This window comes from Pelodiscus sinensis, chromosome 7 (genome assembly GCF_052426305.1).
Source record: "Pelodiscus sinensis isolate ZL-2025 chromosome 7, ASM5242630v1, whole genome shotgun sequence".
NCBI classification, from domain to species: domain Eukaryota; kingdom Metazoa; phylum Chordata; order Testudines; family Trionychidae; genus Pelodiscus; species Pelodiscus sinensis.
In genome coordinates this window covers 54,310,286-54,327,693 of record NC_143058.1, presented here as the reverse complement: position 1 = coordinate 54,327,693, position 17,408 = coordinate 54,310,286, and the positions used below count along the sequence as shown (strand labels likewise).

Sequence of the window (17,408 nt, the reverse complement as noted above, 5' to 3'; positions counted from 1 at the left end):
CCATAAGATAGATTTTCAATTCCTTGGATCATCCAAGTAGCCTCTCTCTGCATCTCTTCCAGTTTAAATTTCAGTTTGAGACCAGAACTGCACACAGTATTTCAGATGAGGTCTCACCAGTGCCTTGATTAATAGTAACACTTCTCTGTTTTTATTATAAATGCCTCTACAGATGCATCCTAGGATTCCATTAGCCTTTTTTTCACAGCTACATCACTGGTAGCTCATACTGATTCTGTGATCAACAAATGCACGTTTCTTTCTTCTCTTCTGTTGCATCCAACTGATAAGTCCACATTTTATAGCAAATTTTTTTGTTGTTATTCCCTAAGTGCATGACCTTACATTTCACACTATTAAATGTTATCCTTTATCCATTCTGATTTTGAAGACCTTCATCAGAGCTTCTTGTATGACATTCTGATTCTTTTCCATATGGGCAATACCTCCCAAATTTGTGCCGTACACAGATTTTTATTACACATTCCCACTTTTTCTGCCAACATCATTTAAAAAATATTACATAAGATAGGTCTCAATACTTGTCTTTGAGGAAACCTCCCTCCCATAGATGCTAACTTCTCATCTTGATGGAGGGTGCTTGCTCCCCTCTACTCCAGACCCAAACCCACTCCACCTGTTTCTCCAAACCCCCGTCCTCACCTTTCCCCCAGCTTTTCCCTTGCATTTGCCCATGCCCATTCCTCTCCCTCCCTCTCAAAGCTTGAATGTCATGAATCAGCTGGTTGCGCTGCTCCAGAAGCTCTGGGAGGGTGGGAAGGAGTTGCTAAGCATGGGGCTGCTGACATATAAGAGGCATGAGGAGAGAGAAGCAGAGGGGGAATTTGGCGTCAGTGGGTGCTTTGTTCTGCACCCACTCATTTTCCCTCACAAAGTTAGCACCTATGCTCCTTTCAACCTGACAGTTCACATTTTAATATAACCTGTTGTAATTTCCCCTTTAAACAGTTGCTTATCCACTTTTCATTCCTCATATTAATACCCATCTTCTCCACTTGTAACTAATAAGTTCCCATGTGGGACTGTATCAAGTGACTCACTGAAATATGGATAGATTGGATCTACTGCATTTCCTTCATCTAAAACTTCACAATGAAGGAGATCAAATTGCTCTGGCTCAATCTACCTTGTGTAAAACTATGTTGTAATTTATCCCAATTATTGTTTACCTTTGTACCTTTAACTACTTTCTGTTTCAAAATTTGTTCCAAGACCTTGAAAGACTTCCTACTGTGAGTAAACATATCAAAGACAATGGAGCTAATTAGGATAGTAAACACTGCACCTATTAATTTGTTATTTAATGATAAATACAAAACATCAACAGGCTGATTAACCCCCCCCCCCCCATATATATTTTCAATTTTTGGTGTATATTATCTTATCCCTAAATATGCTGATCAGTTCACTGGACTGAAAAGACTTCTATTCAGTTCATTTGGTCTGGGTTAGGTCAATAAGGGGAGTATCTGATTAGCAATTATATGCAATCCTGTCTTTTAAGTATGTCCAATTGAATATAATAAACCTCCAATTTAGGTGCATAGTTTAGACTGAGATTTGCAAAATGTCTTAGTTTTGGGTGCATCCATGTTTGTGAGCTAAATTTGAGACACTATAAAGGGGGATGAGTAATAAACAATCTGCAGGCTACTTATTGCCCACTCCTCCCATAAAAAATTATGATTTTCAGAGGGTAGTAGTTCAGCACCTTTTTAAAATGTAGGTCCTTGTGTGATGTTTCAAGCTGTGCTCCAAAAACCACTAGATACTTGGAAATCTTAAACTGCAGTGTCCATATTTTTCTACTTCTCATGAAGACTATGAATTTATACCAAGGTGTGGCTTGTAATTTTTCAGTAAGGACTATGTATATTTTGGAACTTTTAAAAATTGTTCATTGTTGAGTAAAATAGACCAGTGAAGAACCTGTGAGTGTCTATCTGTTGTTTCACTTTGCACAGACAGGATTTTACTGCTGCTCCAAAACTCATAGGCTACGTCCACACTGGCAGCTTCTTGCAGAAGAATAGCCGTTCTTCTGCAAAAACTTGCCAGCTGTCTACACTGCATGAGCGTTCTTCCACAAGTAAATTTACAGTATAACGTTGTAAAACAGGGCTTCTTCCGGAAGAGTTATTCCTCTCCCCAGGAGGAATAATCCCTCTTGTGCAAGAGCTCTTCCAGAAGAGGGCAATGTAGACAGGCAACATGAATTTCTTGTGCAAGAAGCCCCTATGGTTAAAATGGCCATCAAAGCTTTCTTGCGGAAGAGAGCATCTACACTGCCATGGATGCTCTTGCACAAAAGCACATCTCTTGCGCAAAAGCACATGGCAGTGTAGACTCTCTCTTGTGAAAGAGTTTTTGCACAAGAACTCTTCCGCAAAAGAGTTCTTGCACAAGAAGCTGCCAGTGTAGATAAAGCCATAGTGTACTTTAACAGATTAAAAATCAAATGCCACAAAAAATGTTTTAGGGTTGAATTTTTAAACAAATTTGGAGGTGATTTGAAACCCCAGTCATATTAAAGCTTGATTTTCCCTGTTTAAAATATGAAATACATGTCAGTTTTCATCTCAGCTTGTTGCAACACTATCACGGTTTACAGCCTAAGCATTGCTACTATTGAAGTAAATTGTAAGACTGTTATATTAGTCTAATTCTCTTAGACAATGGTTTCTCTGGTAGAAAGATCCTATATTCTTAAAGAATTACATAGAAAAAATCCAGACCCACAGATCACAGTTGCTAGACTGCGGCTCTGCTGGGGTAAAAAGGAAATTACAAAATTTAAAGGGAGCTGAGGAAAGGCCTCTACAACATGTTCTCGTGGGATACATGCGTAGATCCGTTATAGTATTTTTAGTAGTACAAAAGTGTTGGAAAATCTAGCCTAATTCTAGGATATGTTTTGTATTGGCTGATATGCATTAAGGTCATTCATGGCTTTAACAGATGGCAGAGTTGGATTTTTTGTTGTTGTTCTCTGGCAGCGTGTTTGGAATATTGCATTTCCTATGTATTTATGCTTTGAGCTGAAACATTGTTTCCCATATATTATCTGCTGAACTGCAAGTTCATTGAAGTATTTTAATGCTGATTGGAAAATGCTTTTTTGGGTTTCAGCTGAAAAATCAAACCTTTTGCAGAAAGCAGAAACTTTCTGCAAAAACTTTGTCAAAAACAATTTTTAAGCTTTTGACAAAAAACTTACATTTTTCATGGAGAAAAGTGTTTCTTAACCAGCACTACAAATACTGTAATGAACTTTGATCCATCAGATATCATATGGGAAACAATGGTTTTCAAGGTTTTGACTAGCCCTAAGTATTTTCTGTTTTCTGTATGAAAAGATATGGCATAGATAGATCTACTGAAATACTTTGGATTCTAAATACTGATCTAGACCCTTTGTGATTTTAAGTTCTATTTGTGACTACCTACTGCAACTTCTTATACTTGTTCAACTTTTTGGTTCTCCCATGGCTCTAAAAGATGATGACATACCAACACTGTATTTGTGTGTTTTGTGAACTGGCTGCACACAGCTGGGGGAGTTTTGGAAGCGGATCTCTGACAGAAAAGCAGAGGGCTTGGGTTCATTGATTCTCTTGACATAACCCACACACAGCTTATTTGTGTATCATATAAACTACCTGATAAGTCAGCTCTTAAAGATTTAAAATAAAAAGGCAGAAAGAGGATGGGGCAAGTGACAGTTTTAAAACCCAGCAGGCACAGGGAGGGGAAGGAAAGGGTTTGGAGGGAACAAGAAAGAAAAAAACAGTTACCGGTAGGCACAGAAACATACAAATTACTGTATTGGCACAGACACGTGCTTTATGTCTAGTATGATGTCTCCAACAGTGGCCAGAAATGGATATTTCAGAAGGTGCCCACAGTAGTCAGATCTGGAATAATCTGCCCCTAGTGAAGGATTAGTTCAATCCTAAAGCAGATGGTTTACATCCCTTCCAAAAAGAAATCAGTATTAGCCATTGTAACGCTGGATAGACTTATTATCTTTATAAATGCCTAGTCCCTTTTTGATTCTTGCTAAATTTTTGGCAATGACTTTTCCAGGCCCATATTATTGATTGTATTTTTTAAAATCAGCTTTGAAGTTAACACCTTTCAATTTCAGTGAAAGCCCACTTGTTCTTATTTCATGAGGTAAGAAGACTATTTTCAGAGATATTTTCTGATCCTGTATACAGGCAGTCCCTGACTTATGCGGATCCGACATAAGTCGGATCCGCACTTACGAACGGGGCTTTTCTCGCCCCGGAGCTCATGGGCGGCTAGTCGCCACCCGTGTCCTCCGGGGCGAGAAGAGCTTCTCCCGGTCTCCCTGGTCTGCGGGGGGGGGGGGGGGGGGTCCAGCAAAGCCGCTGGACGCCCCCAGCAGACTAGGGACACCAGAGCAAAGCCGCCGCCTGGGCGGCTTTGTTCGTTTGCCCGGGAGCAAAGCTGCCACCTGAGCTTTGCTCGGGTGTCCCTGGTCTGCTGGGGGGGTCCAGCGGCTTTGCTGGACCCCCCCAGCAGACCAGGGGGACAGGAGCAAAGCCTTGGAGCACGCCCACCCAAGTGCTCTGTGGCTTTGCTCCACGTCTTCCAGGTCAGCAGACCAGGGAGATAGAGCAAAGCTGTGGAGGACTTGGGCGGTCCCGCCACCCCCGTCTCCCTGGTCTGCTGGGGGGGTACAGCTAGTGCCCCCCCCAGAAGACCAGGCTTTTCTTGCCTACCCCTGGGGTAGAGCAGCTGGGGGCTGCCGAGTTGGTCCCGCAGCGCCGCTCTGGACCAACCCAGCAGCACCCCAGCTGCTCTGCCCCAGGCGTCCTGATTCAGCCGCTGCTGGTCAGTTTCAGCAGCGGCTGAATCAGGACACCTGGGGCAGAGCAGCTGGGGTGCTGCTGGGTTGCTCCATTAGCGCCGAGGAGCCGCGCTACTGGAGCAACCCAGCAGCACCCCAGCTGCTCTGCCCCAGGCGTCCCCAAGTCAGCCGCTGCTGAAACTGACCAGCGGCTGACTACAGGAAGCCCGAGGCAGAGTTGCTCTGCCCCAGGCTTCCTGGAATCAGCCGCTGATCAGTTTCAGCAGCAGCTGACTTGGGGACGCCTGGGTTTCTTAAGTTGAATCTGTTTGTAAGTCAGAACTGGCATCCAGATTCAGCTGCGGTTGAAACTGATTAGTTTCAGCAGCGGCTGACGCCAGTTCCAACTTACATACAGATTCAACTTAAGAACAAACCTACAGTCCCTATCTTGTATGTAACCCGGGGACTGCCTGTATAGCATATTTGGGTAAAATTTCAGAAATTCTTAAAACCCATTTTGGAAGGTGCTGTAAGCATAAGAGTATAAATCCCACTGAAAGTTAATGAAACCTAGCCTCTAAAGGGCCAGATTTACAAGTTTATTTAGGTACCTTAAAAATTCAGATTTCTACTGGTATTTTAAAAATGCTCCTAAGGAAGATAGGCACTCAATTCCCTTTGATAGGCAAAGGCAGTTAGACACACAACTCACTTAAATGCTTTTAATAATCTCAAGAGATACCTTTCTGCTTTTTTTAGGGCATATAAGTACCTTTAAAAATCTATGTCATGTAGGGACTTCTGAAAATGTTACCCTGTGTTTCTTACCCACAGACATCAAGGAAATGTATTTTCATGGAATGCGATAGATAAACATGAGCTAAGTTTTTTCATGAAGGCAAATTCAGTAACAAACCCTTAAATGACACTTAGGTAATAATTATTAAAAGGGAATGCAAAAGGCCATTATTTAGTTACCAAAGCAATGTGGAGAAGGGGTGTGGAGGAGTAGAGTACTATGAAGGAATCTTATTTATGGCTGGAAGAGTCCTTTTTAAATGTCATCAGTCTTGCTTTCCTATTTCTTGTCCTATGTTCCTTTCATGCATGGGTGGGAGTGAATGTGAGGGTGGGCGTGCTGAATATTCAGCAGGAACAGCTGTTGAATGACCCTGACAGATGGCCTCATAAGTTGTATGTGTTTTGCCTTGCCTGTGCATTGAGGTCTTGACAATAAGCAGATACAGAATCCCGGAGTTGCTCATGACTCATTTTTGCATAAAACTATTAGTACTAGTCTGGCATCATTTCTATGTGCATCCATAGTCAAACCTGCATGAATTAAAACCACAGAACAAAAACAGAATTATATCTAGACAAGGCCTAATTGAATATAATTCACCCCTTAATTCATATTTATAACTGCATTCTGTGAGTTGTATCTTTTTTTCCCCACATGATTAATGTTTGACAATCATTGGGCCCAGATTCTATCTTTCTTCCTCATGTGAATTAGCTGCTTGCTCCTCCAGTTTGCCTTCATTGAAACTTCATGTGGAAGTCAGTGGTAGTCAGCTTGAACAAAGGCTCCACGGTGTGGTCCTTAATGACTTACACTTTGTGGTCACTTGAAGTGGCATGTAGGTACGCACCACAATGAAAAGCAGGCTATGCCCACTGTGCTCTGTAGCAACACACAGAGAGTAATAAAAGCCTCCAGCAGGGAGATGTCAGAGCCTTCCTCTGCTGCCTCTACCTTCCTAGAGCCTTTTCCTACTGAAGGAACCTTTTCCTGCAGTGGCGAAAGGTCCTGGCAGCAAGCCACTACACTGCTAAAAATAGCAGCATAGAACATAGAGGTATGATAGAGAGACATGTAATGTATATACCGCAGGTGTCAGGCATGTAGGGCATTCTACTCAATTTTATTCACCTATACTGTGCCTCCCTGTCTACAGAAGGGATTTGCAAAATACGGCCAATGGGCTGGATCCAGCCCGTTGCGGCCCAGTGGGACCCTTGGGCAGGTACCCTGTCTGCATCAGCCCCACATGCCATTAAAAGCAGCCAACTGCTGGGGCCAGTATTTACGCCTCTGTGCAGCGTACCCCTTGGGGGGGCAGGTGTCATGTGCAGCTTCCACCCACAGCACAAACTTTGCCACTCCCATTGGCCAGAAACCAGCCAATTGGAATTGCAGGGGCAGTCCCCTCTTCTCCCGAGGTATGTGCCACGTGGAGACACATGCTGGCCACAGCAACCAGGCACTTTGAGGAGCTTGTGGGGCCATGGCAGACAGGGAACCAGCTCAGAGCTGCCCATGGTAAGTACCTCCCTGCCAGAGTCTGCACCAGGCACCTCACCCATCCCCTCCCACAATCAAACCCCCGCCCTAGGTCACAACCCCCTTCCACACCCAATGCCCTCCCAGACACGGCTCCCCGTCCTGCACTCCAAACTCCTATCCCAACCTCCCTTCTGTACCCAACTTCCACCTCAGACCCCACACTCCCTCCATTAATATTCCAGATAAGTGCGGCCTATGAGCAATCACTGAATTCATGAAATGCCCCCTTATCAAAAATTATTCTCACGGTGGTCTACTCTGCTATTTGTACCCATGCTAACTGAACATGCAGCAGCTGTACTCTATTACCACACTTGGGGTATGTCTATACTAGCCCCCTAGTTCGAACTAGGGAAGCTAATGTAGGCATTCGAAGTAGCAAATGAAGCCTGGGATTTAAATATCCCGGGCTTCATTTGCATCTTCCCGGGCGCCGCCATTTTTAAATCTCCCTTAGTCCAAACTCCGTGCCCGTGGCTACACGCGGCATGGAGTAGGTAGTTCAAATTAGAGATCCTAAGTACAAGGGGTGCAGATTCTTCTTGTGGTGATTCTGTCCCTTTTCACCCTCACACAGCACCTTGTTCTGATTGAGAGACAGAGAGAGAGAGAGGCAGGCCTAGGTTCTGTTCCTGTCTGTGCCAAAGGATGGATTTGTTGTGACTTTGAACAAGAATACTGGATTAGAGAAACTAATACTTCAGTGACTGTTATATTTCTGTGTAGGAAAAAAATTGGAGGCCGTACACTTTTAAAAATAATTTGGCATGGAATAAAAAAATCACCTTGCAATAACAAGTAAACATATTTTCCAGACCCTTTTTAGCTAACTGTTCCAAAGTTCTTTTCTTATAAGTATAATAAAATCTATTGCACTTGATTTGCATTATATAACCACAGAAATATAAAATCAAGGAGAGAGAAAATCTTTATCTTTCACCATATTGAATTCATTATTTTAAAAATGCATTGGTAGAAGAGTTAATATGAGGCTAAGGACTCATATGTATTAATTTGCTCTTCTCTTTTTTTTCCTAGGAGCTTGAGTTGCCAAAGGATCACCCTACACAAAAATCTGTTTTTCTCTTTTACTTGTAACTCCATCACTACAATAATTTGGCTGACAGCGGTTGCCAACAACCAGCCGTTAGTTGCAACTAATCCAGTAAGTGAAAATGGATTTGGCTGCACAGTTGATTTGTGTGGAAAGAAATTTAGTGATGGAAAAGACTAATACATTAAATATTATTAGTTTATCACAGGATGTCTATTGCAGCTACAATTTTTGAATTGCAGTAAGAACGTATTCATTTTATTAATAATGCAACATATGTCCAGTCAATTTAGCCAGCTAGGGTTTGTGAGGGCTGGGGAGTTCAAAATCACCAGGACCTTTATTAAATAGATAGTATTGAACTACAATTCTGGTGTCAGTTTGGTATTGTGTATCATGCAGATAGCTCTTTCTTATTCTTACACAATACTAAAACAATCTCAATAAAGAAGTATGATCTGGAAGAATGACTTAAATGAAGATGTACCAGGAACTAAGTTGTTTTGGGGTTGGGAGTTAAGAAGTTGTGTTCAAAACTTACCTCTGTTGTTTGCTTTCTTTGTGGCTTTCATTCCCCCACATGCATCCCTTTTTATAAAGTTGGATAAAGTTAGACACTTATCTAAACTGGATAATAACGTAATCACAGAGGAGTGAAGGACAATTAGCCAGGCTTATGTAGTGAGGACTAGACTGTGGAGCACTTGTTTGTTTTTGAACACTTACATGAAAAGTCCTGGTTATTTTCAGTACCCAAAATATTTTCATTTAAATATAGATAAGTACATAATTTTTTAGCCTTGCATTTTACGCCTTAGCAGTAACAATTAGATAATTTACTGGTTGGCACATAGTAGATACCATTTTTCTGCTAGGTGGTTTTAGATACAGTATTTCTGGGATTAACTTGAAGGCTAATATAGTTTTGTCATGTGCTGCTGCCAGCTTAGCTTCTCAAGGGAATGATTACTCTGATCAGTCTCATAAATCCAAGCTTAGATAGGGATTTTCCTCTAGTGGACTGGAGAGGTAATGGTCACTAAGACATTTAGAAATTTGCCTTGACTATGTCAAAAGAATTTAAGGTCATGCTCCAGAACTAAATAAAAATAATTTCATAGATAGTGACTGTCTTTCCTGTCACTCACATGCACTGGGAAACTCCAATGTCTTTAGTGGAATGATCCAGATCCAGAGTACATCTACACTGCATACTTATTTCGAAATAAACTATTCTGGAAGAAATACTCTGAAACAGCTTATTTCAAAATAGCACGTCTACACCACAGGGAAGCCTCAACATTAGGCTGAGGCAGGCTTCCCTAATGTGGATGTGCTACCTTGATTTAGAGCCCTAGCAGTCACAGGGGAGTAATTACTTTAAATAGCTCTGGGAGGAGCTATTTCAAAATAGCAGCAGTGGAGCATCCACACAACTGCTATTCCAAAATAGCTATTTTGGAATAGGCATTATTCCTCGTGAAATGAGGTTTACAGAAGTTGGATTAAGCCATTTGTTATTTTGAAATTTATTTTGAAATAATGGAATTGCTGTGTAGATGCTCACATTGTTATTCTGAAATAACACTGCTGTGTAGACGCACCCTCAGACTGGTGTTGGGGAACTTACCTAAGTAAGGTTAGAGCAGGATAAATGTACATGGGCCTGATTTTCTATAGCATTCACATTGAGTGTATCTAGACTACATGCTTCATCGATGGAGCCATGTAGATGAGGCAGGACAACAAAGGGAAATGAAGCTGCAATTTAAATAATCACCGCTTTATTTAAATAAAAATGGTCACCACGCTGTGCCAATCAGCTGTTTGTCAGCACAGCACGGCAGTCTAGACGGGGATCTGCTGACCCCAGAACCCTTTGTCGTCAGATCCTTTATGCCTCGTGGAATGAGGCTTACAGGATCTGCCTACAAAGGGTTCTGGGGTCAGCAGATCCCCATCAAGACTGCCATGCTGTGCCAACAAACAGCTGATCGACACAGCTTGGCGGCCATTTTGATTTAAATGAAGCAGAAATTATTTAAATTGAAGCTTCATTTCCCTTTGTCGAGTAAACTAATCCACATGGCTTCATCGATGGAGCCATGTAGTCTAGACATATCCATTGGCAGGGCTCGCCGAACCGTGGCGAGCCCCGCTTGCCAGCCGCACTGTCCAGTGATCTGCGCATGCGCAGATTGCCCAAACCCAGCTCTTCCAGGTTGCAGTCTACTTGCCCCGGGTGAGTACATTGCACTATTTGTCGATCCCTGCCCATTGGTATGACTTAGTTTAACCTGTGCAAAACCAAGTGAGGAAAATTAGACCCTATTGAACCGGCTGTGTTTCATTATGGACTATAGTGTGAACTTTTGTAGGGACGGCTGAGACAAAAGTCTAAACATCCTAAGAGCTATTAAAGAGGTAAATCTCTTCACTGGGGAGAGTGCATGTAGGTGCTGCTGGTATAACTAAGAGGAGAATGTGACCTAATTAAAGGATCTTCTTCCCAAAGATGTTATTTACCATCATCTCTTCAAAAAAGCTTTGAGGAATCTTTGTTTATGTGCAATAATGAATTCATATCAGTGCTGGTAATATGAGGAATCATCATCATCATTTTATAAGATGTCCCTATGTCCACCATAATCTCCCTGGTGCTGGAGGCCTTCAGTATCCATCCAAAAAATCAAATCAGCTAAAAAACTACAGTCTACTCTTTGGGGTTGTCTAGATGTCACCATGAATATTGAATTATAACTAACACATATCAAAGTAAAATTTTTAATTAAGCAGAGTGACACTGAATGTCTCTGGAACTATTGCAACCTAATTATTCAAGCTGTACTCTGTTTTTTTCACAGGTGAGTTGCAAAATATCTCAATTCATTTACCTTTATTTAATGGGTTGCAATTACTTCTGGATGCTCTGTGAAGGCATTTACTTGCATACTCTCATTGTGGTAGCCGTCTTTGCAGAGAAACAACACTTGATGTGGTATTATCTTCTCGGCTGGGGTATGTAATTCCATTGGTTGTTCTCTTTAAAAACAAACAAACAAACAAATAAACAAACAAACAAACAACTGCTGCATCAAGATTTTGGAGGTGGGGAATGGATAAGAGTAGCCATAATTTTTAAGTAAACCTGTAATACTCATACTATTTCTGATAGTACTTCAGCAATGTGTATTGGATCAATTTTGTTTCTCTGAAAGTAAATGTATCCTTACTGCTTTAGTAAAGTTTTCTGTGTGTCCTTCTGCCTTTGCTAAAAGACAGATTATGTACAGGAGAAGTCAGGAAGTGGCTCCTCCTTTTCAGGGAGAATAGTGTGTTTAATTATGATGGGACAAGAAGAAGTAATTATTCATTATTTCTCATCTTTGAAGATGTTTATACAGGAATGAATGTTTATTTTCAGAGACATCTCACCATGCCTTGTGTGGAGGGTCAAAACTGAATTGGAAAAGGTCAAGCATTTATTATTCCAGGAGCTCTGCTTGACCTGAATTGTTCACAGAGCAAATAAAGAACTACTGTACTTAAAGAACTTACATAAAAAAACAATACCAAAGGCCACAACCTGAACATGACAGATTAAGGCAGTGTGGGACAGCATTTTGACAAAAGCTAGGAGTCAGGCTTCTGACTGTATTTACACAAAGCTTTTAAGAAAAAATGCCTTAAGTGACTAGGGATATTGTGTTCTTCAATTTTTGGTTGTTCATCTTGAGATACATTCAAGAGACCTGATTTTGAGACCATAGGTGCTCAACAGTTTCTGAAAATCAGGCTCTTTTATGTTGTCTCAAGTTGGGCACAGAAAATCACTAACCACTTTTCAAAATGTGGGTCTTAGGGATTCAGTAAAATATTTTCAATCTGTGTTCAGGTATATTTATTTTATATACTCAAGTATATATGCTTAGCTCAATTAAAATAATTCTAGAGTCATGTTAATTAACCTTGTTGAGACTGTGAACTTTTAATTATAACCCATTAAGCATTAAAATATCTCGCAGTCCAGAAAATGTCAGTGCTGTTGGAATTTTTTAAAATGTTTTTGTTTTATGATTTGACCTAAGTCCTGTTCAAATAGACAGTTACAAATTTCTTAATAGTACAACATGCTGGGCTACATTTCCCTATGATGTAACAAGCATTGGAGCAAATGATGTTCTGGTGTATATTGCTATATAATTTGGCAGCACGTAAAATGCTTTAAGTGAAAAATATGATTCCCACAGATGAGGCAAATATTTGTTGCCTTGTTACTTTCCATGTACTGTACTAGAAGTCAGCAAAACGCACATAAAACAAGTAAGCCATAACCAGTATAATTGCATGGCTGTTCATGTTGCTGCACGTATAAAAACCCTGATGAATTATAAGGGGGTTGACTAGTCCTCTTCACAGAACTACACCAATAAAAGGAAACATGTCTAAAAGTGAGCATTAATTTTCAAATAGAACACAAACAATAGATGAAAAATTTCATTACTTTAACTTACCCGGTCTGATTTTAAATTTTCCATCTATTGTCTCACTCGAGGCCCTTATCCAGCAGAGCTTTAAGCATGTGCTTCATTTTACAAAGTTAATGGGTTGATTCTCTTGCTTTAGTGTTTTGCTGGATTGAGCTGTGCTGCTACTCAGGATTAGATTTTTCAATACAGATGCTTGCTACATCAGGCCTAACCTGAGTGAGGCATGCAGGATGAAATGAGATTTGTTACATGTATTCATTAATTATGCTTAAAATGTACTCATTGCCAGTTTAACAGTTCCCTTTTTTGATAAAACAATAATTAATCTTTGAATTAGGCTGATTTATGAACAAACACATTATTTGCTGTTCTCAGGATTCCCTTTGGTCCCTGCCTGCATACACGCAGTAGCTAGAAGTTTGTATTTCAATGACAAGTAAGTAAAATCTCAGTTTCCATTCCTAAACCTATAACATTTTCCTTACAAAGAGAGATGGCCATTAATAAAAAACCAAAACACTTATTCTTTTTTCTGTTCTCTACAGCTGCTGGATCAGTTCTGAAACTCATCTTCTGTACATTATCCATGGTCCTATTTGTGCTGCTTTATTGGTAAGTGTTTTTCGCACAATCGTTTGTTTTTTCTTGTCAGTTTCCCGATTATTCCTTTGGTAGATTTGGTAGAGTCAATATTTCCCACAACAAAATGTGAAGACAAGAGGACAGATTCACTACTTGTTTAAGTGCAACACAGCAGTGAATGTATGTTATGGCTCCCCTTCTGTATTCAAACCTCAGTGGACAGAATATGCTACAATTCTCAGCTCAGGGCTGCCAGAAGAGGCAGCAAAAGAGACATTTGCCCCAGGCCAAGACAACTTAAAAGTTCCAAGCTACCACCACAACTGTTGTGGCAACAGCACCAGCTGGAGCCCCAGGCCATTTAAATCACCACCGTAGGGTACAATCCAGGCGACACTGAGGGCTGGCTGGAAAGATGCACCATGGCCCGGACAACACTGAGGGCTGGCTGCCCTTAGCCCCATCCCTTCTAGAAGACTCAGAGACAAGTTCCCTTCACATTGCCAAGGGCCCGGAGAAGTCTGTCACCAGCCCCGCATCAGCTACAGATCTTTCAAACTTCAGCAGTTTATGCTTTTAGTTCTCGAGGCCCCCGATTCAATGACCGGCGTGTCAGCCAAGATTGCAACCATCACATAAGCAGGCTCAATTCCACTGTAGTCAGTGTAGTTGCATTCATGCCAGGGAGGAACTTGGGCAAAGTTTTGCTAAGGTTTGCCATCAAATGATTTCACAGCTGGAAATAAATCTCCCTTTTTCTATGCTTGTGGTAAGGCAAATATTTTACTTGTAGTAGTTATTGATATTACTTGTGCTAGCATAATGAATAAAAGTGTCGAGGAGTCCTGTGGCACCTTATAGACTAACTGAAGTGTAGGAGCATAAGCTTTCGTGGGCAAAGACCCACTTCGTCAGATGCCTGTAGTGGAAATTTCCAGAGGCAGATATAAATATGCAGGCCAGAATCAGGCTGGTGATGACGAGGTAGATCCAATCAAGGAGGATGAGGCCCACTTCTAGTAGCTGATCTGGAGGTGTGAATTCCAAGAGAGGAAAAGCTGCTTTTGTAGTTAGCAAGCCATTCACAGCCTTTGTTTAATCCAGAGTTGATTGTGTCAAACTTGAAGATAAACTATAGCTCATCTACTTATTCATTATCAATTTAAAAACAATTGAAATAAAACCAATGCAACTGCCCCACGTAGACCAAGACTCAGAGGCACATCAGAAGTTCTCCTTCACTATATAATGTTCCTCAGAGCCAAAAGGCAAAATTTTCAAAAAAAGTCCCATTTTCAAAAATGATTTCCACACTCAAGGCCAAAAGATGCAGAAAGGTGCAATGCTGAATTTTCAGAAGCCCTTGAGCTGGATAAGTACCTAACTCCCATTGAAATACAAGGTTTCTAATTACCTTTGAAAACCAGGCCCAAGTCCCATTGACTTACAGTGAGATTCAATCCCTTAGGTACCTAAATGTCCTTTGAAAATTACTCCTAAATTACTTAGGCATTTCTGAAAAAATTCGTCAAATGTTCAAGACCTAAAAATGTTGGCACTAAACAACACCTTCTTGCTAAACAGGAAGCTTAGAAGTCATGAGAACCCTGGATCCAGCTGGGGCTTCCAGGCTCCCTGTGTGACCCACACACCGCATGTTGTGTCCCAAAAAGGAACAGAGAATAGGTCAGATAATATCTTATTGCCTCTATATAAATCCATGGTACACCCACATCTTGAATACTGCATACAGATGTAGTCACCTCATCTCAAAAAAGATATATTGGCATTGGAAAAGCTTCAGAAAAATGCCACAAAAATGATTAGGGGTTTGGAATGGGTGCCATATGAAGAGAGATTAAAATGACTTAGACTTTCCAGCTTAGAAAAGGGGACATTAAGGGGGGATGGTTGAGGCAGTCGTTGAACTGGGCCTGGTTGTGGTCCGGCTGCCCCGTGTAGGGCCGCATTAGCCAGGGCAGCAGGGGATAGGCCTGGGGATAGGCAGCAGGGGATAGGCGTCCCCCACAATGTGGGCATTGGCACGTCCCCGACAGTAAAGTCCCGCTGGGGGAAGAAAGTGCCCGCCTCCAGCCTTACAAACATACCAGAATTCCTTAGAATGTGGGCGTCGTGTGCCCTGCCGGACCAGCCTGCATAAATGTCGTGAAGCGGCCACGGTGGTCCACGAGGGCCTGGAGTACAATTGAGAAGTACCCCTTTCTGTTGACGAAATGGGCCGCTCAATGGTCTGGAGCATGAACAGCGATGTGGGTTGCATCCAGGACTCCCCCGCAGTTGGGGAACCCAAGGGCAGTGAAGCTGGCCACCGTAGCGTCCACGTTGCACAGGCGGATGACTCTCGGAAGCAGAACGTCATTGATGGCATGGACGACCTACAGAGAAACACAGGGGAATACATCAGATAAGGCAGGGTGAATGCGTGCTCCCTTGGGCCCCTCCCCCCGTGATGCCCTCTGTCCACACACACACACCACACACACCAGGGCCCCTCCCCCCTAGCAGGCCTGTGCAAGGGAGGGACGGTCCAAACCCCTGGTTGACCCTGCCTGGAATCTTGCCTGCTCCTGGGCATGGAGTGCAGCACTCTCCCCCTTCTCCCTCCCCCCCACTCCTCCTGGAACTTACCTGCATAACGATGGCTCCAACGGTGGATTTGCCCACCCCGAACTTGTGTGCCACTGATCGGTAGCTGTCTGGGGTGGCCAGCTTCCATAACGCGATGGCGACCCTCTTGTCAACGGGGATGGGTTCCCGCAGCCGGGTGGTGGTTCTCTGGAGTGCAGGGGCGAGCCAAGCACATAGCTCCAGGAACATCCGCTTTCGCATGCGAAAGTTCCGGAGCCATTGCTGGTCATCCCATTGCCCCAGGACCAGCCAGTCCCACCAGTCGGTACTGGTGTCCAGTCTCCAGAAGGCCTTCTCCACAGTGGGGTGTGGATGGCACAGGGATGCCATGGCCTCCCTGGTGAGGGAGTCCAGAGCGACCTCCGCCTCGAGGTCCTGGAGGAGGAGTGCAGCAGCATGGAGCAGCTGCTGCAGCCACTCCAACATGGCTGGAAGGGGCAAGAGCAGGCACAAGGCCACCCCTGGCTCCATGGCGCAAGAAAGGAGCGTAGGATGAAAAAAAAATTCAGCCAAAGGCACTAAGGCAGAAGGCAGTGGTGTCCAAAAAGGCAGAGGGCAACCACAAAAACTGCTACAGCTGTCAGTCCCTGCAAGAGGTCCTAAAGCACACAGCAGGAGAGAAACGGCTGTCCGGGGAGAGCCCTTTAAGCATGTGTCTCAAAGGAGCTCCTGCCCCCGGAAAGGGCCGGTGCCCTTTTGCCCTTTTCAAAATGGTTCCGGGCTTCTGCTTTTGCGCAAGAATGTCCTGCCAATGTAAACGCTCTTTTGTGCAAAAGCGCATCGTTCTGACGATGTTTCCCAGACCAATATAGATGTGCTCTTGCACAAATACTTTAACGCAAAAACTCTTGTGTTAAAAGTATTTGTGCAACAAGAGCGCCAGTGTAGACGTAGCCATGATGTTCCCATGAAACATTTCAGGACGAACTGTTTCACCAGAATATTCCCAAGCAGCTATAAATAAGGGGCTTCTGCCCACCTCACCTTCTCAACATGAGCAGAGTTAAAAACAGATAAGTCAGGGCCTGACTAATAATCCTGTGAGTATGTGGATCGATCACCCAGCCCCTTTCCCTGCAATGTGTAAGGGTGTATGCTTTGCCCACAAAGGATACTGTAGCTCATGTTCTTCAGTAGGACCCACTGGTTCTACTGGTGGTCCACAGCCTGGGGGAACAGGATTCTATCTTCTAACTCCTACTGACACTCACCTGCGCAAAGCCTACTTCCAGAGTGTACAATTCAGTGTTTGTTAGCTCATAAACAGGAGGCACATTAAGCTGTGGTATAGTTACAAAATCCTCTAAAGTAAATAGATGCAGTACCCTACTTGAATGAAAGCTGAATTTAGCCCATGAAAAAAGTAAATGTATATCTAACTTAACTAAACTGTTACACATAGGTAATAGCATTTTATAAGTTAGCCTGAATATGCCAATGACTGTA

The 17,408-nt window shown here is 42.7% G+C and overlaps 1 protein-coding gene across 4 annotated transcripts in view; it reads left to right on the top strand.

Annotated features, from left to right (window-relative positions):
• Window positions 1-17,408, top strand: part of CALCRL (calcitonin receptor like receptor) — a 98,162-nt gene that overhangs the window by 64,259 nt on the left and 16,495 nt on the right. For all 4 annotated transcript variants that reach the window (XM_006114813.5, XM_075933773.2, XM_075933772.2 and 1 more), the window contains 4 exons: window positions 8,226-8,352; window positions 11,106-11,259; window positions 13,107-13,167; window positions 13,277-13,343. In XM_006114813.5, the coding sequence (XP_006114875.1) occupies window positions 8,226-8,352; window positions 11,106-11,259; window positions 13,107-13,167; window positions 13,277-13,343 (409 nt within the window). The remainder of the gene's footprint in view (window positions 1-8,225; window positions 8,353-11,105; window positions 11,260-13,106; window positions 13,168-13,276; window positions 13,344-17,408) is intronic.